This window comes from Haliotis rubra, unplaced genomic scaffold, assembly GCF_003918875.1.
Source record: "Haliotis rubra isolate DU_JTF1 unplaced genomic scaffold, ASM391887v1 Scf393, whole genome shotgun sequence".
NCBI classification, from domain to species: domain Eukaryota; kingdom Metazoa; phylum Mollusca; class Gastropoda; order Lepetellida; family Haliotidae; genus Haliotis; species Haliotis rubra.
In genome coordinates, this window is record NW_025767072.1 from 883,266 (window position 1) to 909,934 (window position 26,669).

The 26,669-nt window shown below is 42.3% G+C and overlaps 1 protein-coding gene across 1 annotated transcript; it reads right to left on the minus strand.

Moving 5' to 3' along the window:
• Window positions 1–1,504: 1,504 nt before the first annotated feature.
• LOC124286851 lies at window positions 1,505–19,434 on the minus strand. The gene is made up of 9 exons (XM_046723291.1): window positions 19,219–19,434; window positions 16,607–16,855; window positions 15,116–15,361; window positions 14,282–14,453; window positions 13,504–13,678; window positions 6,639–6,752; window positions 6,086–6,203; window positions 4,598–4,832; window positions 1,505–1,617 (listed from the first exon to the last, which is right to left on the minus strand). Exons 1-9 carry the CDS (start codon window positions 19,428–19,430, stop codon window positions 1,606–1,608), a joined length of 1,533 nt encoding a protein of 510 aa, XP_046579247.1. The 5' UTR covers window positions 19,431–19,434; the 3' UTR covers window positions 1,505–1,605.
• Window positions 19,435–26,669: the final 7,235 nt, after the last annotated feature.

The window sequence follows — 26,669 nt, forward strand, 5'->3', positions numbered from 1 at the left end:
ATCATACAAAGTTATTCTGTAATAACGCATTCCAAAACAAACATATTGTTATAATGATACTGTTACATGTTTAAAGAGTATGGCATTCACTCACTCGCAGACATCCTTCTCTGGGTGGGAGGATAACTCCGTCTTGAATGTCTTCACACAGCCAGCGCCACCTACAGGGCAAGGTTGGGGGTTACCACACAGACTGGTGTCATACAGCATACAGCGATCCTTGACACTGTCCCGAAGGTTGTTGAGAGACTTGATGACTTCAGCAGCATCATCCTCTTTACAACCGGAGATGTTGGATGCCACGCAGCGGATTGTGGACTGGAGAGCACTGAAAGGAAGACACATTCCACCATTTTGGTGTTGAATGTTTTATAGTTCACAAATTCAAATTTGAAAAAAATGGGCATGGTTGACCAATTTTGCTGTGCAGGATTGCATCAATGGGGCAAGTTTGAAATGTAATATTGTTGGCTCAAACCTTTTTTCAACCCCGAATATTGTTTCTAGTTTCAGCACCATGCCAATGCTTGGGTTTCAACAATGTGGTAGATATCAGATACCTGCTTCACTTTTGGCTCTCCTCACACACAAAGCTGACAGGTCATGATATAACAGGAATATTGGCCATGATATAACAGGTCAATATTAGCCATGATATAAAAGGAATATTGGCCATGATATAATAGGAATATTGTTCAAGACAATTTAACATAATAATAAATGCATATTTATAATGCGCCTATTCCACACCCTAAGGCATGCTCAAAGCGCTAAAGAATATTTACACTGGAGTATTTACAGTTGAAATTATAAGTAATATGCTGAGAAAAGGTGGGGTTTAAATCTGGACTTAAAAAATGTCAATTGTGTCGGAGGTTTTAATGGCACAGGGGAGAGAGTTCCAAAGCACAGGTACAGAGTAAGAGAATGGTTGCTACACAAAGGATTTCAGTTTGTAGAATGGGATGACCTGTAGATTTTGTGTGTTTCAGCGCAAGTTGTGTGCAGGGACATACGAATGTAGGAACTCAGGCAAGTAGGAGGGAGCCAAACCATGGAGGCACTTGTATGTCAGACAGAGGATCTTAAAAGTCAATTCTGGCCCTAACTGGTAGCCATTGCAGTTCTTCCAACACGGGTGTAAGATGGGAATATGATGTGGGCGGAAGCATTTTGGATCTTTTGAAGCTTATGAAGGAGGTTAGATCTGAGGCCTAAAAGGATTTTAACAGATGTCCCTTACACACTGGAAACAAGATCTACTTTCTGTCTGGAGGAGATCTTGACACTTTAATTCCTACACACTGGAAAACATCAAACTGAAAATCTTACAAGCACGACTTGCTGTTCTCTAGGTTGTTCCGGGGGTTGTAGTTGATGAGGTTGGTGTAGGAACCAAGGAGGCAGTTGAAAGCAGTGAAGACTTCACACTTCCTGTCTTCTGGGGCGATGTCAGGGCACAGCATCTCCGGCTCCTCCTCTGGCTCTGTGTAGTTATCACACTTTCCGTCGATGAGGGCGATGACCGAGTTGTATTGACTCATGATCCGTCCCAACGGACCTTCTGTACAGGTGGCACTAAACTGCTCCACGCATGATTTGGTCTTAAGGAACTGACTGGAATTACAGAATAAATGTTATTACCCACATGCATGAACATAATGAGCTTATAATTTCCACCTCCACAGGAGATGTGACTGCAATGGATTGCACCCTATCCACAAAACGTTTGTTACACTGACATTCATAAGCTTATGATGAAGTGTAGAGTTGTGACAGGTCGTGACGTTACAAACGTCTTGTGGATCCAGACCCAGGGTGGCGCCACTTTACCATGTCTCTATCAAATGAGGTCCCTAGTCACTGAAGGTCTTGACTCTCATAACACTGTTTAACACTATTCCACAAAGTGAATAAGTTGAAAGAATAATTCTGGATAAATACAACCTGACCTTTATGTCTTTTAATTTTTATGCATCTAATGTGACTAACTGACTCACTGACTGAGTTTGGATTTACGCTGCTTTTAGCAATATTCCAGCAACATCATGGCGGGGGACACTAGAAATGGGCTTCACACATTGTACCCATGTGGGGAATCGAACCCGGGTCTTCGGCGTGACGAGCCAGCGCTTGCTAGCCAACCGCCCCTGCACCTAATGTGACTGTGTTCTAAGCTTTCATAAAGTTTTGTTGATATTTGCCATATGAAGCTTTGCTCTGCAGAACATGCTCTTTCTTCTTAACAACTGTCACTCAGAACAAATTCTTTCATACATTTCAAAACATTATACCAAGAAACTTGGAACTTCTGTAAAGCACAATCACTATTTCCAGCCTAAGTTGAAGCTGTTTCAATGAAAAATTGAAAAAATACATAAAAAAAAAATCCCAAACTATCAAATGGCACTAAACCTATATCCATATACTGAGGTTTTGAGGAACTATTTCACAGCTTTTAAGATCTGTTCCTGAAAAAAGCACTACCACCGAAGCTGTTGCCACGGAAACTCAATACATTCTCCAATACTCCCACACTATCATAAGGCAACCGTACATATCCATGGTCCAAGTGTGGTGAAAGAATTTTATACATTTTTCAAGATCTGCTCCAGAAACTAAACATTATGGGTGGCATCAACAACATCTCACTGTATCAAAAGCCAGGGTGCTGTTGTACAAAGAGATCTTAGCGCTAAGGTGACCGTAACTCCAAAACTTAAATGCACAATGTCATGCTTATTTGACAAGATTTTTGTCTTTTATATATATATTGTGGCATATGTACTCACTTTAGCTTCCTATTGATACAATAAAAGACTTATTATCCCTTACAACTTGCCTGAAATCGATAATTGAAACTTCGAGGTGAATAGCTTCCAAACAGATAACACTTGCCATATATGGAATGTATAGATTGCTCCGTACATAGAAAACTGTTGCACGCGGTGTTGTCGGTGTTTGCCGAACTGGCCTCAATCACAAGTTGCGTTGTAGGATATTCGTAAAGAGCGTTCTAAGTGACATAACTCTATGGTGTTTGCTTGAAATAAAGTTCGGTCGGTAGAGGGAGTCAGAGTCGATTTAATGCAATGTTGCATTAATTCATTCAAACTTTTTTAATTTCATATTGTAATCTTAACACGTTGACTGCCTATCATGAGTATACTCATAGTATCAATTCTGGCCGAATGTGCAACTACAGGTTATCTCGTAGTGGCAAAATGGTATTTTGAAACAAGTTTCACATGTTGGCAAAATGGGCACAAGAAACAAATGTTCCCTGGTGTTGTTTGTTACCGCCAGGAGATTATTGCTTCTTATGCCTGTTTTGCCAACATGTGAAACTTGTTTCAAAATACCATGATGTAGCGACAAATAATTGCCGAATAATAATTTTTTTCAGAATAAATTATATGGTTGCTTCGCTGGGAGCTGATAGTTAGAACTAATGAGAGAAATGCAATATTGATTTTTAGAGAAGTGTGGCATGATCGTGTGCCTTTAACATAGACTTATGACTGTCATAGCACTAAAGTTGCTTTGTACAACGGCAGGGGGATAACACTATATGAGTTAAGGCCCCACACTTGACTGGTTTGACCTTGACCTTCCCCTCAGCCTATAAGAACCACAAACAATGCACTTAACACAAGATACCAATGTCGGGAAGTGATCTTCTGTCTCCAATGCTTACCACCCTGCTACACACAAATAGGTAAACTCTCTCATGAGAAAATCTACAGCCAAAGTCTACTGAGAATAGAATGGATACCAAATAAACCCTTGAAATTTACTCTGCTCAGACTGATCCAGTGTACTAGTGTATAGTAGTGTATACAACTGTTTACTGCTACTGTTTACTCGGTTTATAGTAATAGTTGTATAAAAAACTGAATAATTCACAAGTTGTTACGGCTCCATTCCTCAAAGCGATTATTACCCTAAGACAATTGTAACTCCCATACTTTAACATAGAATTTATACGAAAGTCGTAGCGCTACGATCGCTTTGTGGAACGAGTCCCTTAATTGTAGCCCTCAAATGCTGCTAATCAGTGAGAAGTACCATAAATAGTTTTTCACTTGTCCTCAGCACATTTTTGCAGTCTCCAGCCAGGGGACAAGCATCAATTTCAAGAAACTCAGTTCACTTCTTTACAGAGATACAATCAAGTCAAGTACTTATCATGTACGGGTTTTTTTATGATAGGCTCATCCATCTCTGCACCGATGGTCAAAAGAGACTGAAGTTAGTTAAAGTTTACACCATATCAGCAATATTTCAGCCATATCATGACTGGTTGGTTGGTTGTTGATTTTAACCCCACACTCAGCTATGTTCCAGCTATATGGCGGCGGTCTGTAAATAATCACAGCACAAGCATCGATCTAAGCAATTGGGATATGATGACGTGTGTAAACCAAGTCAGCGAGTCTGACCATCCGATCCCGTTAGTCACTAAGTACGACAAGCATGAGTTGCTGAAGACCAATTCTAACCCGGAACTTCATGGGTTGATGACTAGTCAAGAGAGATAAATCTTCAAGTAAAGAAGCATGCATACGTAAAGCAGGCACAGTATCGTGACACCTACTTGCAAAGGACGTCCTTGGTTCCTGTGGTAATGTCCGTCTGAGCTACAACCACGGCGAGCTGGTTGATGCAGGCGAAATGTGTGTTCTTCAATACACATCTGTGGCGGAGCACATGTCCCCTGGGATTTTATGAGGGCTTCCGATACGGTCAACGTCTGCTGGAACACTGCCTTCACCGTTCTGGGGCATGTGTTAGTTCTGGCCTGGATGCATTGGGAGGTCTTTACACTTTGGCTGAAAGACCAAAACATTCTTGAAATATATGAATAACAATGAGTCACCTGTTACGGCATGCATGGGTTGCTGAAGAATTATCTGGAATTCTGAAATATTCTAGCTAAAATGGATGGAATCATCATGGAACCGCCCTTTAGTTATCCAAAATGAGCGGGCCGCTGCAAATGATAATGGCCTGCTGATTCCTTAACGATGGGCCATTATCAGTTCTGTTGTCAGATGACGTCACAGTGGTATTGTCTTGTTCTGTCAACCTAAGGGCAGTTAATTTAAGACCTAGGACTTCTGCAAGTGATAATGCCCTGAAAAAAAGCGTTACCCCTAAATTATAAATCCGGATCTTCATTGGTAACAACATGGCGGTCCTATTGATTACAATACAGTTTGGGATAAATTCAACATTAAAATTGTCTGACACTCGAAAGAAAGACTAAAAAATCTTTTTGGTAGAAAGGATGTCCAATGCATCTACTTCTGTTTTCCATATCTTGCCATTCGATTGGTCGGTTAAATGTTGATGAAAGTCAGAGCTTGTAATCGCGAGAGATGTATAGAGGATGTTGTCATCCTAAATACAGAACTGCTGTATCTGTATCATGAGTGAGTATTTATCAGTGTCTTAGATGATATTTTAATCAAAGCAGATCAATTTCATTATGAAGGCCACCCAAAATTATTTTAACATGTTGACAGGCAAACACAAAAACATAATAATAACCTAAATTCTTGTGTCATTAACCTCACTCTATCTCAATCTAATTTGAATTGACCATTAAGGGACCATTCATAATTTATGGCTAGGGGGTGATGATGATTTTCATGGAAAGGCATGAACAATGTGAATGAACCCCCTTAAATTTATGTACAAAATATGTGAACCCCCCTTGCATGTCATGTACAAAATAAATGCCCCCCAACCCCCCTACCCCCCTCCCGTACAAAATTATAATCATATTTTTCTTATATTTGTGTACAAAATTGGTGACCCTCCCTACCTCTTCAGATCAAAATGGTACATGTGTACAATACACACACACACACACATCATCATCATCATCAAAATCCCCCTAAGCCATAAATTATGAACAGTCCCTAATTTACATCATTAAATTTTCTTCAAATATCCACTGGTAGGTGAATAGATGACATGTTTTATATCATGTGTTCATACTTGTCCAACTTCTAAATGCCTTTCAAGAACTGGTAAGGTCATCCAAGTTCTGACATGGCAGAGGTATTTGGGAACTTACCTGCACATGGCCTTTTTGTCCCCGACAGACAGGAATTTGCTCATTATGGCTGAACTTAGTTGTTTCATCACGCAGAATGATCCCTCTCTGGTTTGACAAGCTGTATCTCTTACCACACCTGGAGATAGATTACCAGTGTTTGAATTGATGTCTGATGTCTATAACATATTCACTTAGTACATGTATTTATGAGTCCTTACTACTGGTGGAGAAATAGAAGGGATATCCCAACACAGCTAATTTCTAAATATAGATCCATCAGAAGAGAGTGAATTTAACATGGCAGCAGCAATAGTTCAACCATGGAGAAACAGAATTCAGTGGATCAATGTGAGCACGGACATCCCAGAAAGATACAGTCATGTTTTAAACAGACAAGGCTCAACCTCTGACACTGAATCTCCACACAGGGACAGGTGTGGAGAGCTGCAGACATATTCTGACACTGAATCTCCTTGCAGGGACAGGTGTGGAGAGCTCGGCACATATTCTGACAAAACATCTGACATGATGTACGCTGAACGTATGAAAAGAAAGACGGAGCAAGACTCACCACAGTCCACCTCATCTGACCCATCACTGCATTCAGCGGTGCTGTTACATCTGCCGCTGGTGGGATAGCAGCTGCCATCACTGCAGAAACTCTCTCCAGCTTGACACTCCACAACTGCAATCATATTTGATAGTTGTCATAGCAACACTGTATTAACATATTCTATGACTCCGAAGACACCCGTCAATATATTTCAGCACAAGAACATATGATTATGAATAATTTCTGAATAAATCCAGCAACCAGTTCGTACCCAGTATCAAATATATTGTCCAAACAAATCCTACAGAGCCTCTGACTGCGAGCTATGGCTGTATACTCCTGAGTGCTCGCTACCACAGCGAACAGGTCCGAGGACATCCCATTAAAGGTCAGGTCAAAACAACCTTTCATGAGTGAGTGAGTAAGTTGGGTTTTACGCCGCTTTTAGCAATATTCCGGCAATATCACGGAGGCAACCTTTCATGAATGTCAACCAACCAATGAAATGAATTGAAGGAAGTTGCATTATCCAATCAGAAAGAAGCTTTCTCGAGCTGCAAGTTTCAGTGAGTGAGTTTAGCTTTAAGCCGCTATTAGCAATATTCCAGCAATATCATGGCAGGGGACACTAGAAATGGACTTCACATATTGTACCCATGTTGGGATTCAAACCCAGATCTTTGGCCTGACGATCTAATGCTGTAACCACTAGGCTACCCCACTGCACCCCAGTTAACTGCACTAGTTCCAAAATACTGCTTTCATTTTAGACTCCTCTTGGGAAAACTTATTGAAAACATTCATGCTTCTAAACTTCAAAATTGAATAAACGATATTTTGGAATTCCAAGATTGTTTGGCAACACTTCCCATGGTCTTCTGAAAGTTGGTTAGGTTAAAATAGGTATATCAGTCTGAAGTGGAAGATGGACAACGATGGAATGAGTCCTTAACTATCTCACTAGCAATGCTCAGATAAGTTGGATGGAAAGTCATTGTGTAATGGGATGTCCTCACATTGTTGAGTACCGGTAGCTAGCACTAAGACCGTCCAGGGGCGGATACAGCTTTTGAGAAAGAGGGGGTGCACACTTCATTTTCACCCGTTTTCAATGGTCATTTAATAAACTTTCAGGACAAAAGGGCGTGTGTGTGCATGTGTGCATGTGTGCATGCGTGTGTGTGTGTGTGTGTGCGTGCATCCCCCCCACTGGATCCGCCTATGCAGTCACAATAATCCAGCTAGTTCATTGCCACACGAAAATAATCAAGTCTGGACCAGACACTGGTTAATAGCACTCCACATCATGAAGGCACAACATCACCCAGGTTACATACATTCTCACCCAATCCACATTAAACTCGACTAGATGACACACAACCTTCCAGGTAACATACTGTACCCACTAAATCTACATGATACGGAATGGCAGACCACACTGTAACGTACTGTACCCACTAAATCTACATGAGATACGAATGGCAGACCACACTGTAACATACTGTACCCACTAAATCTACATGAGATACGAATGGCAGACCACACTGTAACATACTGTACCCACTAAATCTACATGAGATACGAATGGCAGACCACACTGTAACGTACTGTACCCACTAAATCTACATGAGATACGAATGGCAGACCACACTGTAACGTACTGTACCCACTAAATCTACATGAGATACGAATGGCAGACCACACTGTAACATACTGTACCCACTAAATCTACATGAGATATGAATGGCAGACCACGCTGTAACATACTGTACCCACTAAATCTACATGAGATATGAATGGCAGACCACACTGTAACATACTGTACCCACTAAATCTACATGAGATACGAATGGCAGACCACGCTGTAACATACTGTACCCACTAAATCTACATGAGATATGAATGGCAGACCACACTGTAACGTACTGTACCCACTAAATCTACATGAGATATGAATGGCAGACCACACTGTAACATTACTGTACCCACTAAATCTACATGAGATATGAATGGCAGACCACACTGTAACATACTGTACCCACTAAATCTACATGAGATATGAATGGCAGACCACGCTGTAACATACTGTACCCACTAAATCTACATGAGATAGGAATGGCAGACCACACTGTAACATACTGTACCCACTAAATCTACATGAGATACGAATGGCAGACCACACTGTAACATACTGTACCCACTAAATCTACATGAGATATGAATGGCAGACCACACTGTAACATACTGTACCCACTAAATCTACATGAGATACGAATGGCAGACCACACTGTAACGTACTGTACCCACTAAATCTACATGAGATACGAATGGCAGACCACGCTGTAACATACTGTACCCATTAAATCTACATGAGATACGAATGGCAGACCACGCTGTAACATACTGTACCCACTAAATCTACATGAGATACGAATGGCAGACCACACTGTAACATACTGTACCCACTAAATCTACATGAGATACGAATGGCAGACCACGCTGTAACATACTGTACCCACTAAATCTACATGAGATACGAATGATGGCAGAGAACCACACTGTAACGTACTTTACCCACTAAATCTACATGATACGAATGGCAGACCACGCTGTAACATACTGTACCCACTAAATCTACATGAGATACGAATGATGGCAGAGAACCACACTGTAACGTACTGTACCCACTAAATCTACATGATACGAATGGCAGACCACGCTGTAACATACTGTACCCACTAAATCTACATGAGATACGAATGATGGCAGAGAACCACACTGTAACGTACTGTACCCACTAAATCTACATGAGATACGAATGGCAGACCACGCTGTAACATACTGTACCCACTAAATCTACATGAGATACGAATGATGGCAGAGAACCACACTGTAACATACTGTACCCACTAAATCTACATGATAACGAATGGCAGACCACACTGTAACGTACTGTACCCACTAAATCTACATGAGATACGAATGATGGCAGAGAACCACACTGTAACGTACTGTACCCACTAAATCTACATGAGATACGAATGGCAGACCACACTGTAACGTACTGTACCCACTAAATCTACATGAGATACGAATGATGGCAGAGAACCACACTGTAACATACTGTACCCACTAAATCTACATGAGATACGAATGGCAGACCACGCTGTAACATACTGTACCCACTAAATCTACATGAGATACGAATGATGGCAGAGAACCACACTGTAACATACTGTACCCACTAAATCTACATGAGATACGAATGGCAGACCACACTGTAACGTACTGTACCCACTAAATCTACATGAGATACGAATGGCAGACCACACTGTAACATACTGTACCCACTAAATCTACATGAGATACGAATGGCAGACCACACTGTAACATACTGTACCCACTAAATCTACATGAGATATGAATGGCAGACCACACTGTAACGTACTGTACCCACTAAATCTACATGAGATATGAATGGCAGACCACGCTGTAACATACTGTACCCACTAAATCTACATGAGATACGAATGGCAGACCACACTGTAACGTACTGTACCCACTAAATCTACATGAGATATGAATGGCAGACCACGCTGTAACATACTGTACCCACTAAATCTACATGAGATATGAATGGCAGACCACACTGTAACATACTGTACCCACTAAATCTACATGAGATATGAATGGCAGACCACGCTGTAACATACTGTACCCACTAAATCTACATGAGATATGAATGATGGCAGAGAACCACACTGTAACATACTGTACCCACTAAATCTACATGAGATACGAATGATGGCAGAGAACCACACTGTAACATACTGTACCCACTAAATCTACATGAGATACGAATGGCAGACCACACTGTAACATACTGTACCCACTAAATCTACATGAGATACGAATGGCAGACCACGCTGTAACATACTGTACCCACTAAATCTACATGAGATATGAATGGCAGACCACACTGTAACGTACTGTACCCACTAAATCTACATGAGATACGAATGGCAGACCACACTGTAACATACTGTACCCACTAAATCTACATGAGATATGAATGGCAGACCACACTGTAACATACTGTACCCACTAAATCTACATGAGATAATGAATGGCAGACCACACTGTAACGTACTGTACCCACTAAATCTACATGAGATACTGAATGGCAGACCACACTGTAACGCACTGTACCCACTAAATCTACATGAGATATGAATGGCAGACCACACTGTAACATACTGTACCCACTAAATCTACATGAGATAACGAATGGCAGACCACACTGTAACGCACTGTACCCACTAAATCTACATGAGATAATGAATGGCAGACCACGCTGTAACGCATACTGTACCCACTAAATCTACATGAGATATGAATGGCAGACCACACTGTAACATACTGTACCCACTAAATCTACATGAGATAATTGAATGGCAGACCACGCTGTAACGCACTGTACCCACTAAATCTACATGAGATACTGAATGGCAGACCACACTGTAACATACTGTACCCACTAAATCTACATGAGATACTGAATGATGGCAGAGAACCACACTGTAACATACTGTACCCACTAAATCTACATGAGATACTTAATGGCAGACCACGCTGTAACGTGCTGTACCCACTAAATCTACATGAGATACGAATGATGGCAGAGAACCACACTGTAACGTACTGTACCCACTAAATCTACATGAGATACGAATGGCAGACCACGCTGTAACGTACTGTACCCACTAAATCTACATGAGATATGAATGGCAGACCACACTGTAACATACTGTACCCACTAAATCTACATGAGATACGAATGGCAGACCACGCTGTAACGTACTGTACCCACTAAATCTACATGAGATACGAATGGCAGACCACACTGTAACATACTGTACCCACTAAATCTACATGAGATATGAATGATGGCAGAGAACCACACTGTAACATACTGTACCCACTAAATCTACATGAGATACGAATGGCAGACCACACTGTAACATACTGTACCCACTAAATCTACATGAGATACGAATGATGGCAGAGAACCACACTGTAACATACTGTACCCACTAAATCTACATGAGATACGAATGGCAGACCACACTGTAACATACTGTACCCACTAAATCTACATGAGATACGAATGGCAGACCACGCTGTAACATACTGTACCCACTAAATCTACATGAGATACCAATGATGGCAGAGAACCACACTGTAACGTACTGTACCCACTAAATCTACATGATATCCGAATGGCAGACCACGCTGTAACATACTGTACCCACTAAATCTACATGAGATACGAATGATGGCAGAGAACCACACTGTAACGTACTGTACCCACTAAATCTACATGATACGAATGGCAGACCACGCTGTAACATACTGTACCCACTAAATCTACATGAGATATTAATGATGGCAGAGAACCACACTGTAACGTACTGTACCCACTAAATCTACATGATACGAATGGCAGACCACACTGTAACATACTGTACCCACTAAATCTACATGAGATACGAATGATGGCAGAGAACCACACTGTAACGTACTGTACCCACTAAATCTACATGAGATACGAATGGCAGACCACACTGTAACATACTGTACCCACTAAATCTACATGAGATACGAATGGCAGACCACGCTGTAACATACTGCACCCACTAAATCTACATGAGATATGAATGGCAGACCACGCTGTAACATACTGTACCCACTAAATCTACATGAGATATGAATGGCAGACCACGCTGTAACATACTGTACCCACTAAATCTACATGAGATATGAATGGCAGACCACACTGTAACATACTGTACCCACTAAATCTACATGAGATATGAATGGCAGACCACGCTGTAACATACTGTACCCACTAAATCTACATGAGATATGAATGGCAGACCAAGCTGTAACATACTGTACCCACTAAATCTACATGAGATACGAATGGCAGACCACGCTGTAACATACTGTACCCACTAAATCTACATGAGATCTTGAATGGCAGACCACACTGTAACGTACTGTACCCACTAAATCTACATTCCGAGATATGAATGGCAGACCACGCTGTAACATACTGTACCCACTAAATCTACATGAGATATGAATGGCAGACCACGCTGTAACATACTGTACCCACTAAATCTACATGAGATACTGAATGGCAGACCACCACACTGTAACGCACTGTACCCACTAAATCTACATGATGATAATGAATGGCAGACCACACTGTAACGCATTGCTGTACCCACTAAATCTACATGATATTAATGGCGAATGGTAACATACTGTACCCACTAAATCTACATGAGATACGAATGGCAGACCACACTGTAACATACTGTACCCACTAAATCTACATGATACGAATGGCAGACCACACTGTAACGTACTGTACCCACTAAATCTACATGATACGAATGGCGTAACATACTGTACCCACTAAATCTACATGAGATACGAATGGCAGACCACACTGTAACGTACTGTACCCACTAAATCTACATGAGATACGAATGATGGCAGAGAACCACACTGTAACATACTGTACCCACTAAATCTACATTATACGAATGGCAGACAACCACACTGTAACATACTGTACCCACGAAATCTACATGATACGAATGGCAGACCACACTGTAACGTACTGTACCCACTAAATCTACATGATATGAATGGCATAACATACTGTACCCACTAAATCTACATGAGATACGAAAGATGGCAGAGAACCACACTGTAACGTACTGTACCCACTAAATCTACATTCTCTGCCCACAATGGCATACAGCACACATGGTGACAGAGGCACATACTAAACATTGCCTGTTCAACTTACCATCAGTACAGTTGGTCTCAACAAACTCTTTCACGACATTGATTGTAACATTTCTTCCACAACCATCTGTATAGTCACTCAAGACACGACACAGGTCATGCCGGGGAGCTAGTGTTGACTCTTCAGAGAAGGCAGCAAGGGAAGTAAGCAGGTCTGTCAAACACGTGACCTTTTCCTGAAGTCAAAACAGAAATAATGTACAACTCTAGAAAGGATATTCTGAGGTTCTGGCTGTGTACGAAATGCTGGGAAAGCTTACTGTTCTTGAAAAAAAATATATATATATCTTGGTGAAGCTTTAGTTGCATGTGACAAGTACGAATCAGGAGCTAAACTGAAAACATGAAACATTGATATCTCAAGGGGCACACATGTTGGTGGTGGTGGTGTCAGTAGCCTAAACTTAAAATATGAAACATTGATATCTCAAGGGTCACACATGTTGGTGGTGGTGGTGTCAGTAGCCTAATTTGATCCTTATTTTCCATAACAGTCTGTTATAAATACATGAAGAAGCTGTATCATGTGTACTTGTAATACATTACCTGATGATGATGATGATGATGATGATGATATGTTGCATTTTTGTTCATCAAGTGAATTAAGATTGCAAGAAGTACTACACACATACAAGTGAGTGAGTTTAGTTCTATGTCGCTTTTAGCAATATTCCAGCAATATTGATGCAGGGAACACCAGAAATAGGCTTCACACATTGAACATATACAAGACCTCACTTATGTGACGATGGGAACTGATGTTAATTCTGTCTGCTCACCTGCTGAGATGTGCTGCCTGATGAACTGAAGGGGCTGGTTGCTAGAACGACTGCAGGACAGGTGGTTGATGGCGGTAGAAGGATGTTAAACATGGCCGTTGCTAGGGAGATCTGGATTTGGTTGCATCCCTGGAGATGTGTTGCCATGCAGTTCCTCTTTGCTGACCGGATGCTATGAACAGGTGTGGCTAAACTTATATTTCTAATTTCTAATTTAAGAGATCAAATCCAAAAGTCACAATTGTAAGTATAGTGAGTGAGTGAGTTGGCAATATTCCAGCAATATGATGGCGGGGACACCAGGAATGGGCTTCACACATTGTACCCATGTGGGGAATGGAACCGGGTCTTCGCAGTAATGATGAATGCTTTAACCACTACCCTACCACTCAAATTTTAAGCATAAGTGAAATAATGACTTACTAATCTACAAATGTCAAAATGGACCTTTGCACTATTGTAATATATTTCAACACAAACAGTCTTGAACGTTTTGTGGACCAGGCCCCGATTTCTCAAAACAAACTTAAGTTTTTACTCAAATTCAAACTGAGTTTGACAATTTGAAACAGCTGAATTTTGAACTCAGCTGCATTTTTTAAATAATAAAAGCCCAAACAACTTAAGTATTCTATTCACCAAACTCAAATTGTCTACTATGTTTGAGTTTAATATTGATTTCAGTTCATTCTGGGAAATGCGTTTTCTCAAATTTGAGTAAAAATTCGAACTTAAGTCAAAACTCAGACTTAAGTTTGTTTCGAGAAATCGGGGCCAGGGCACTGATACCATTTCAAGTCGAACTTAGATTGTTAAAGAACTTCGCCAACTTACGTGCAATCACTGAGGGCATAGTTCTGGGTGAGCAGATCTTCCAGACATCGGTAGGCGCCAGAAAGTGAACATACTGGCCGAGCAGTACATACGCCACCAAAGTCCAACAGTTCAGCATCAATGCTACATGACTTGGCTAAAATGATGTCACGATTGGCTGTAGCTTCAGTGCTAACTTTAGCAATTTCGGACGACAAACATCCATCGAGATTGTTGCGTGTGCAGGTAACATTCTGCAACAAGCCACTGGAACAAACAACAGTCAATTTGAAGAGACGATTTCTAATATATATTTTCAGAAATTTCTTTGGTGAATTGGAAATAAATAAAAGATGATCAGGTTAGTTCATCTGACTGACATACAACAGAATACATGTCCAGTCAAGGGAATTCTTGATACTGCATTTTTGTGAAACAGGGAATTTTTTATTTACATGCAGACCAAAGTGGCCTGATATCAATTTTACAGAACTCTTTATTTACGAGGGTTTTTGTGAAACAGGAAATTTGTTCATTTATATCTGAAACATGATATCAATTTTACCGATTGTTATTTGTTGTGCTGTAATGATGCATCGAACTATCGATGGATTGCAATTGTTGAGTCTCCGATAGCAATTAATTGATGGTAGAAATGAAAAACTATCGATGCATTGATAGTATGTGTGACTATCGATAATTTAGTAATTGACTTCCGTTGATAAATGTGCAGCCCAAAATCTGGTACCTCATAATTAAACATGGCGGCAAACACAGCATGCGACTCCGAGTTTGAAATTGTGAATAACAATACATTTATGCTTTAACTGCTTATTTGATCTGGATTTCAAGTTTCTTGTACAAGATATTTTTATGGATTAAACTTCTTTTTTATGTTGTTAATCCATAAAAATATTTTGGACATCTATGTACAACTTCTAAATGCCACTAAAAGACTTCAAGTTTCTTAGCTTTAAAAGCGACTGAAACAACTTCAACTTGTTTTTATTCCATATAAACTATATATTCATTTGGGAAATGACTTCAAATGAGACAATTCAAGGAGAAAACAAACTATTGCAATAGTATTGCAATAGTTGGTCGCAATAGACTATCGCTATCGCAGTAGTATGTTGCAATAGACTATCGGTATCGCAATAGTATGTTGCAATAGACTATCGGTATCGCAGTAGTATGTTGCAATAGACTATCGCTATCGCAGTAGTATGTTGCAATAGACTATCGGTATCGCAGTAGTATGTTGCAATAGACTATCGGTATCGCAATAGTTTGTTGCAATAGACTATCGCTATCGCAGTAGTATGTTGCAATAGACTATCGCTATCGCAGTAGTATGTTGCAATAGACTATCGCTATCGCAGTAGTATGTTGCAATAGACTATCGCTATCGCAATAGTGGTTCCCCCTCAATAGTCACCCCTAGTTATTTAAGACCAGAGATGCCAAACATACGAAACAAGACAGGCAGCCATGATATGATCAATTTCATACCTGCAGAAATTTTCTGTGTCTGCTTCTGCATCAATGGACAGATCAATGTTGCTGACACAAGACTGTGCCATCTTGAAGTCACATGACCGGTTTGTGGGAGCAGAGGCGCCGCAGAACAGCTCGACGGTGAGGCGGGGACAGGTGTTGCCGACAACACCACCGAAGTATGTGGTGTAGCTGGAGACGATGGTAGTATCCGAGCAGTCGCTAGAAAACTTCTTCACCCAGCCTAGAGCATTCTTTGTATTGCTGGAAAAAGAGAGTATTGTTTTTATGCAACTCCTCGTATAATTCCATGAAGAGTATGGGATATCACAAATTGGCTTAACACATTTTATACATGTGGATTCCAACCCGGGTCTTTAGCACCTCTACCACTATGCTACCCACAAGTTGTTACAAGGTGAAGGTCGCCAGCTCAAAGAGACAGGTAGGCTGTGAGGGGTCTACTGATCTAATGACTGAAAAGCATTATTGCAACGTAAGTATAGCAGGGATTTACCTCAACTGACAGACATGGAGGCCCCAGGGACCCCAAATAATTACTTTTAAGGGTCCTTGCGGGCCACATGGGATGTCCTGTGAGGTAACAGTGTAGAGAACTGTTTGTTTTAATCATTTCTTTAGAGCCTGGACTGAATAATTGATCATATGGGAGTGAGTGATTGAGTTTTGTTTTACGCCGCACTCAGCAATATTCCAGCTATATGGCGGCGGTCTGTAAATAATCGTGTCTGGACCAGACAATCCAGTGATCAACAGCATGGGCATCGATCTGCGCAATTGGGAACCGATGACATGTGTCAACCAAGTCAGCGAGCCTGACCACCCGATCCCGTTAGTCAGCCTTTTACGACAAGCATAGTCGCCTTTTATGACAAGAATGGGTTGCTGAAGACCTATTCTACCCCGGATCTTCACGGGCCTTGATCATATGGACTGATGATGAACTAATGCACATGACTGCTCTGAACAAAACAACCAAACACTTAGCAAAGTAATAGATGCGTTGTGGGTACAATAAATAATATTGTGCATCCTTCTGATTGTTTTTCTTGCATCCTTTCTCTACAGTAGTGTGTACTGGATGCATATTTGCTGGTCGCTTAAAACCCTGATTAGCCAAAAATATTTTGCAAAACTTTAACTAATAGATGATGAAGATCAGCTCTGCTAAAAGTATACATTCATTGCTTTAATTAAATGTAACAAAAGTCACAGACAAACAGGCCCACTTGTGGCCCCAGAACAAGGATTTATCCTCCTCCTCAAAAGCTATTAAATGGCGCAATATGAATATTCCCAAACTAGATTTTAATTTTCCTAACTCAAGTTCTGTAGTAATTTCTAATGTTAGGCCTTTGTACAGACGACTTGAAATTTTAAGTAACATTGACAGTTTATAAGTGATCTTGTGACTTCAGCATTTACCTATTTATGTAAAACACAAAATCGCATCAATAAATGGCAGCAAAACAAGTGACAGGTCAGCATCATTTCATCATAACAGGTATGGGTATAATGGTAATATATCTCTTTTCGCCGAAGCGAAATGACGACGAAGATGGCTGTCTGGCGTCAATCTTTTATTCAGAGTGTTGTGAGTTTTTTTCTGATGATCCAGCACGGTACTGATAATTTAGTGCCATATATATGGTATACAGCTTATCAAGCGCATGGCGGCGCCCTCCCAAGACCACATGGCATACACGTTACCGTCTGTCAATCTCTGTGTCCCAATGTGAAGTGAAGGTTAATTGCTCAGGTGTAACATGCAGAGCCAATTGTTTGCCAATCAACCAATCAGAAATCAGCATAACTGATCACATGATAAACAATTGCTAGTGTCATGACCTGACATGACACAACCTTGAACTATGAGCCTTGACTGACAACCTTGACCTTGCCAAGAGCTAAATATATACAGTGATCTCAGAACAAATGCATTTCTCTTGAAATGCTACCTTTGTCATCAATACAATTGATGAACTCTTTCATCACAAATGAACTAAATAACCTATAAAATACTACCACCTAAAACCTTTTTTTTATGAACTATTATTTTATAGTTTTTATTTGCATTTTATGACATATTAAAATGACCTCACCCGCAACATAATGACATTGCTAAAAATACAACTGGGAAATTGATACATTTTAATTTTAAATCAACCATATGAAATGCCAGGGATCAAACCCTGAAATTCCATCACTGCTACATAACCACGAAGGATAGGACTGCTGAAGAGAGAATAACCATCACCATGAACAACCATTCACTGATTTTGTTTGTTGTTGTTTGACGCCGCACTCAGCAATATTCCAGCTAAATTGAGTCAGTCTGTAAACAATCGTGTCTGCACCAGACAATCCAGTGATCAACATCATGAGCATCGATCTGCGTAACTGGGATACGACTACATGTGTCAACCAAGCCAGCGAGCCTGACCACCCGATCTTGTTAGTTGCCTCTAACGACAATTCTAACTAGGATCTTCATGGGTCACATCAATTTAGTCACAACTATATCTCCCTTATGTAATATTTCATGCAATATTGTGAAGCAGAAGTGATCTGAGATTTGCAATACATAGAAACAAACAAACTCATACCTGCACATGTCTTCTGTGGAAACTACTGCAGATGTGGCCAGCTGATTGATGCCAGACAGTGACTTAGTCACCATTTCTAAGTCACAACCATCCTGCTTGTATTGTCGGGGGTAACAGTATTCATCAAATGTCTCCTTGGCACTTGACAACATGCTCATGATTGCTGCCCTAGTTGGGCAGCTTTCTGATGATTCTATCACGCATTGATGCATGCCGTCCATCTCCCTGGAAACATGCAGGATATATACCTGAGAATGCATGGGCCTAAAGATACACATGGCCGGGGCCTCAAGATACACAGGGTCGGGGCATCAAGATACATATGGTCTGGCCCTTAAGATACACATGGCCGGGGCCTCAAGATACACAGGGTCGGGGCATCAAGATACATATGGTTTGGGCCTTAAGATACACAGGGCCGGGGCCTCAAGATACACAGGATCTGGGCTTCAAGATGCATATGGTCTAGGCCTTAAGATACACGTGGTCGAGGCCTCAAGATACACAGGGTCTGGGCCTTAAGATACACAGGGTCGGGGCCTCAAGATACACAGGGTCTGGGCCTCAAGATACACAGGGTCGGGGCCTCAAGATACACAGGGTCGGGGCCTCAAGATACACAGGGTCGGGACCTCAAGATACACATGGTCTGGACCTCAAGATACACAGGGTCTGGGCCTCAAGATACACAGGGTCTGGACCTCAAGATACACAGGGTCGGGACCTCAAGATACACAGGGTCTGGGCCTCAAGATACACAGGGTCGGGACCTCAAGATACACAGGGTCGGGGCCTCAAGATACACAGGGTAGGGGCCTTAAGATACACAGGGTCGGGGCCTCAAGATACACAGGGTCGGGGCCTCAAGATACACAGGGTCGGGGTCTATAGATACACAGGGTCGGGGCCTTAAGATACACAGGGTCGGGGTCTATAGATACACAGGGTCGGGGCCTCAAGATACACAGGGTCTGGGGGTCTATAGATACACAGGGTCGGGGCCTCAAGATACCTTGGGGTCTAAGATACACAGGGTCGGGGCCTTAAGATACACAGGTCTGGGGCCTCAAGATACACAGGGTCTGGGCCTCAAGATACACAGGGTCTGGGCCTCAAGATACACAGGGTCTGGGCCTCAAGATACACAGGGTCTGGGCCTCAAGATACACAGGGTCTGGGCCTCAAGATACACAGGGTCTGGGCCTCAAGATACACAGGGTCAGGGCCTCAAGATACACAGGGTCTGGGCCTCAAGATACACAGGGTCTGGGCCTCAAGATACACAGGGTCTGGGCCTCAAGATACACACAGCCTCAAGACAGGGTCAAGATACACAGGGGCCTCAAGCAGGGTCTGGGCCTCAAGATACACAGGGTCGGGCCTCAAGATACACAGGGTCTGGGCCTCAAGATACACAGGGTCTGGGCCTCAAGACACACGGGGGTCTGGGCCTCAAGATACACAGGGTCGGGGCCTCAAGATACACGGGGGTCACAGGGGGGCCTCAAGATACACAGGGTCTGGGCCTCAAGATACACTGGGTCTCTCAAGGCCTCAAGATACACAGGGTCTGGACCTCAAGATACACAGGGTCTGGGCCTCAAGATACACAGGGTCTGGGCCTCAAGATACACAGGGTCTGGACCTCAAGATACACAGGGTCCTGGGCCTCAAGATACACAGGGTCTGGACCTCAAGATACACAGGGTCTGGGTCTCAAGATACACAGGGTCCTCAAGATACACAGGGTCTGGACCTCAAGATACACAGGGTCTGGACCACAGGGTCTGGATCTCAAGATACACAGGGTCTGGACCTCAAGATACACAGGGTCTGGACCTCAAGATACACAGGGTCTGGACCTCAAGATACACAGGGTCTGGATCTCAAGATACACTGGGTCTGGACCTCAAGATACACAGGGTCTGGACCTCAAGATACACAGGGTCTGGACCTCAAGATACACAGGGTCTGGACCTCAAGATACACAGGGTCGGGGCCTCAAGATACACAGTGTCTAGATCTCAAGATATACCGGGTCTGTCCCTGAAGATACACAGGGTCTGGACCTCAAGATACACAGGGTCTGGACCTCAAAATGTTCTTGATAGGGTTTATAGCATTGATAAAGTGGAACAGACTGACAAAAAATAATGTATTGTTTCAACCAATTTCAAAGTTCATTACTAAGTTTCCTGTGACCCTGAGTTCTAAACTCACCGACATCTTGCTGTTCTGTCAGACAACGATGTGCTTGGAATGGCAAAGGACGCCAGGAGATACGATTTTAAACACTCTGTTGTCTGTTCCTCGTCACAAGCATTCTGGTTTGGTGTCTGTCTACGTTTTCGGACAACTAACGACACAGAGAACATACAAATAACCATCTGTTGCCTTGGTAACAGCTTGCTGCTCCTACATTTGATTCAAATTACTAGGTGTAAACTTCCCAGAAAATCGAGGGCATAACAGACATTGAAGTCTTTGATGATTGTCAGAAATATGAATAGGTTTACAACTTGCTATTTAACCTGCAGAACCACACCGATGGGTGGTAGTATGAACAACCATCCCTGAAGCAGGATACAATGACTAACAATTACCAGGTCACAAGTTGTAACTGTCTGATGATCATTAAACAGGGGGGTTCTGGCTCAGAGGGGTCACAAGCATGTGTCATTAGACCTATGTGTCAGAGTGTGCCAATGTCTAGGGCTGGGACGATTCACCGATGCATCGATGCATTGCGATACATTTAAGTTTGATACAGCTATCGTATCGTCGACTGGTGTATCCATACAAAACGATACACAACTTTTTTCAAAACAGTATTATCTTAACATGTTACAGTACTTATTTAGAGAAAAAATACGCAAGAATGATGGAGTTACTTGTTTGTTTATTACAATAGTGTTATTGTTAAACACAAATACCTTGAAATATATCATAAGTTGCATGTATCGTGATACTGATACGTATCATATCACAGGTAAAATAGCACGATATGTATCGTATCGTGACATAGTGTATTGTCCCAGCCCTACCAATGTCTCCTCACAGGTAGATTATTGCCAATAACATCAATCACTGGATTGTCTGACACAGACTGCATAATTACAGGCCTTCAATATATTGCAGGAAGATGAAGTTGGGGCTAGGAAACAAACCGTCATATTTCAAGCATTGGATGTTTGTGATGGGATTGTTTAACAGATTACAGACAGCTTCAATACCTGTTTGACTGTCATCAGATCTGCATTTGTTCTCCAGATACGCTCCAAGTCCCTTGTTGAAAGTCTTCACAGCTGACTTGGTGAAGTTGGAAGATAGGATGGGGAGGGAGGTACCGCTGGTGCACGTCTTGGAGGCAGCATGGGCGGCGCATATCTCCCCAATCATGTCCGAGCTGGAGAGGGCTGCTGTCAATGCCTACAACCGCACTCAAGGATCAGAAGGACAGCCGTGACAACACTCACTGAGAACAACAGTTGAAATCTGTTTGCACAACCACTCAACAGCTGAAGTCAGTCTGTACAACCTCTCAACAGCTGAAGTCAATCTGTACAACCTCTCAACAGCTGAAGTCAATCTGTACAACCTCTCAACAGCTGAAGTCAATCTGTACAACCACTCAACAGCTGAAGTCAATCTGTACAACCACTCAACAGCTGAAGTCAGTTCTGTACAACCTCTCAACAGCTGAAGTCAATCTGTACAACCACTCAACAGCTGAAGTCAGTCTGTACAACCACTCAACAGCTGAAGTCAATCTGTACAACCACTCAACAGCTGAAGTCAATCTGTACAACCACTCAACAGCTGAAGTCAATCTGTACAACCACTCAACAGCTGAAGTCAATCTGTACAACCACTCAACAGCTGAAGTCAATCTGTACAACCACTCAACAGCTGAAGTCAATCTGTACAACCTCTCAACAGCTGAAGTCAATCTGTACAACCACTCAACAGCTGAAGTCAATCTGTACAACCACTCAACAGCTGAAGCAGCAACAACCACTCAACACCCAGCAACACAACCACTCAACACCTGTAAGCAGCACAACCACTCAACAGCTGAAGTCAATCTGTACAACCACTCAACATCTGTAAGTCACAACCACTCAACAACCACACAATAGCTGAAGTCAATCTGTACAACCTCTCAACACCTGTAAGCAGCATAATCTAACAGGTAACAACAGCCAGAGTTTGGTATTGTGAGCATGGATCACTAATTCAAAACAATCAACATCAAGTGTCCTCACATTAGAGTATGTCACCAGGCAGGTTGAGAAGTCAGTGAAGATGTCCTGCTTCATAGTCAGCTCCTCAAGTTGGCAACCAGCTCCAAGCCTAGCTGCCACCATCTTGTAATCCTGAAGAATGACGACCTCCTGAATGGAGAAGCATCCCGAGGTCTTGGACAAGATGCATCTTCTGCTCACTCGGAGGTTGTCACAGATAGATCCACCCGATGGGATGACAGTCAGAACAGATGTTTTATAGCACGCTCGGGCTGCTGTCAGTTCACATACGCTTGCTGGACAGACAGTGTCCGAGGACTCAGAGGGTGATGTACAGATGGCCCTCACAAGGTCAGACAGGGTGTTGTTCATGGTGCTGAGGGTAGCAGGGATACGGCAGTCCTTCATCTGGTCCAGACACGAGGCTGTTGACCGGAACGTGCTGACAGGAAAAGACAGGAATGAGTAAAATTTTGAAACAAATAACAGTTTTAACAATTTGGTTTTAATTACTTGACTTCATAACCACAAGCAAATGTGGAATAGAAATACAAATGACGCTTGTTTCCATGAGTCTGCTCTGTAACCAGACATTATCTGTGTTCTCAGTGTATGTACGACTTACGAATATTTGATTCTTTCATTTTACTTAAGCTAATCAATCAAGACCCAGTACCATGTGCAAGTTCATACTTTAACTAGTAAGCTAGCCCTTTGTTCCCTCACAACATTGTCTGATGCAACCCATGAATATCCGGGTTAGAACAGGTCTTTAGCAAGAGGCGACTAACAGGATCGAGGGCCAGGCTTGCTGATTTGGTTTATGAATGTCATCGTATCCCAACTGAGTAGATCGATGCTCATGCTGTTGATCACTGGATTGTCTGGTCCAGAATTGATTATGTACAGACTGCCAGCATTTAGATGGAATATTGCTGAGTGCAGTATTAAACAACAAACCAACTTTGATGCTAACACCTACCTCCAGTATGTGAGCCAGGTGAGGTGAGGTGAAATGGATTTAACATCGTGTTTGAGAATATTTCGCTCATATGACCACGTGCTTGCGCGTGTATGTGTATGTGCGGCTGCTTGTACTAGCCCAGACTGAAGCTGGTTTTATAGTGCTAGCCCACTGTGATACATGTGAGCCAGGAATACTTTAACTAGAAGGCTACCACCTTTGTTCCCCGACACACTGTCTGATGATAACACCTACCTGCAATATGTGGTCCCATTGTCTTTAAACGCTCTGATTGCCTGGGCAACACAGTAGGCAGTGGTCAGATACTGGCCACCACATTTCCCAGTTCCTGATTGGGAGTCTGCGGTCGGCTGACCTGCGTTACATGACGTAAGGGACGTGCCTGCAGTTCCACAGAAGCCACCTGTCTGCTGTTTGATGAGATTGAGGGATTGTCTAACTGGGATGAGCTCAGTCAAGGTGCACACTCCCTTGTCCTCGATTCTCTGAAGACTCTGTATGGTTTCCTTCACGCCTCTGTGAAAACATAATGGGAGAATATTGAATGTTTGACAGGTGAATACACTGTGGGAGAATATTGAATGTTGGACAGGTGAATACACTGTGGGAGAATACAGAGTGTTGGACAGGTGAATACACTGTGGGAGAATACAGAGTGTTGGACAGGTGAATACACTGTGGGAGAATACAGAGTGTTGGACAGGTGAATACACTGTGGGAGAATACAGAGTGTTGGACAGGTGAATACACTGTGGGAGAATACAGAGTGTTGGACAGGTGAATACACTGTGGGAGAATACAGAGTGTTGGACAGGTGAATACACTGTGGGAGAATACAGAGTGTTGGACAGGTGAATACACTGTGGGAGAATACAGAGTGTTGGACAGGTGAATACACTGTGGGAGAATACAGAGTGTTGGACAGGTGAATACACTGTGGGAGAACACAGAGTGTTGGACAGGTGAATACACTGTGGGAGAATACAGAGTGTTGGACAGGTGAAATACACTGTGGGAGAATACAGAGTGTTGGAGGTGAATACACTGTGGGAGAATACAGAGTGTTGGACAGGTGAATACACTGTGGGAGAATACAGAGTGTTGGACAGGTGAATACACTGTGGAATACAGAGACAGGTACACTGTGGGGAGAATACAGAGTGTTGGACAGGTGAATACACTGTACAGAGGGACAGGTGAATACAGAGTGTTGGACAGGTGAATACACTGTGGGAGAATACAGAGTGTTGGACAGGTGAATACACTGTGGGAGAATACAGAGTGTTGGACAGGTGAATACACTGTGGGAGAATACAGAGTGTTGGACAGGTGAATACACTGTGGGAGAATACAGAGTGTTGGACAGGTGAATACACTGTTGGAGAATACAGAGTGTTGGACAGGTGAATACACTGTGGGAGAATACAGAGTGTTGGACAGGTGAATACACTGTACAGAGTGGAGAATACAGAGTGTTGGACAGGTGAATACACTGTGGGAGAATACAGAGTGTTGGACAGGTGAATACACTGTGGGAGAATACAGAGTGTTGGACAGGTGAATACACTGTGGGAGAATACAGAGTGTTGGACAGGTGAATACACACACAGAGTGTTGGACAGGTGAATACACTGGGAGAATACAGAGTGTTGGACAGGTGAATACACTGTGGGAGACATACAGAGTGTTGGACAGGTGAATACACTGTGGGAGAATACAGAGTGTTGGACAGGTGAATACACTGTGGGAGAATACAGAGTGTTGGACAGGTGAATACACTGTGGGAGAATACAGAGTGTTGGACAGGTGAATACACTGTGGGAGAATACAGAGTGTTGGACAGGTGAATACACTGTGGGAGAATACAGAGTGTTGGACTGTGTGGAGAATACAGAGTGTTGGACAGGTGAATACACTGTGGAAGAATACAGAGTGTTGGACAGGTGAATACACTGTGGGAGAATACAGAGTGTTGGACAGGTGAATACACTGTGGGAGAATACAGAGTGTTGGACAGGAGAAGATACTATGGGGGAATACTTTTGACATCCATTCGTGGCAGATCAAGTCTTACAAGAATAATTTGTTCATAACAAGAAACACTGTTATGTGAAAGAAATGAGAATAAAAAAATATTGCTGGTTGAAAAAAGTCACCTGCCAACAGATACGCCACATTGGTCACGTGTGCTTTAGTGTAGGGTTGGACCCTCATGAATTAAG

Coding starts and splice junctions, on each gene's coding strand:
- LOC124286851 (XM_046723291.1), bottom strand. CDS start 19,430: ATGCATCAATGCGTGATAGAATCATCAGAAAGCTGCCCAACTAGGGCA. Junction 6,204..6,638: donor GTCAGATGAGGTGGACTGTG/GTGAGTCTTGCT, acceptor ATCTATCTCCAG/GTGTGGTAAGAGATACAGCT. Junction 4,833..6,085: donor GACAAAAAGGCCATGTGCAG/GTAAGTTCCCAA, acceptor TTGGTCTTTCAG/CCAAAGTGTAAAGACCTCCC.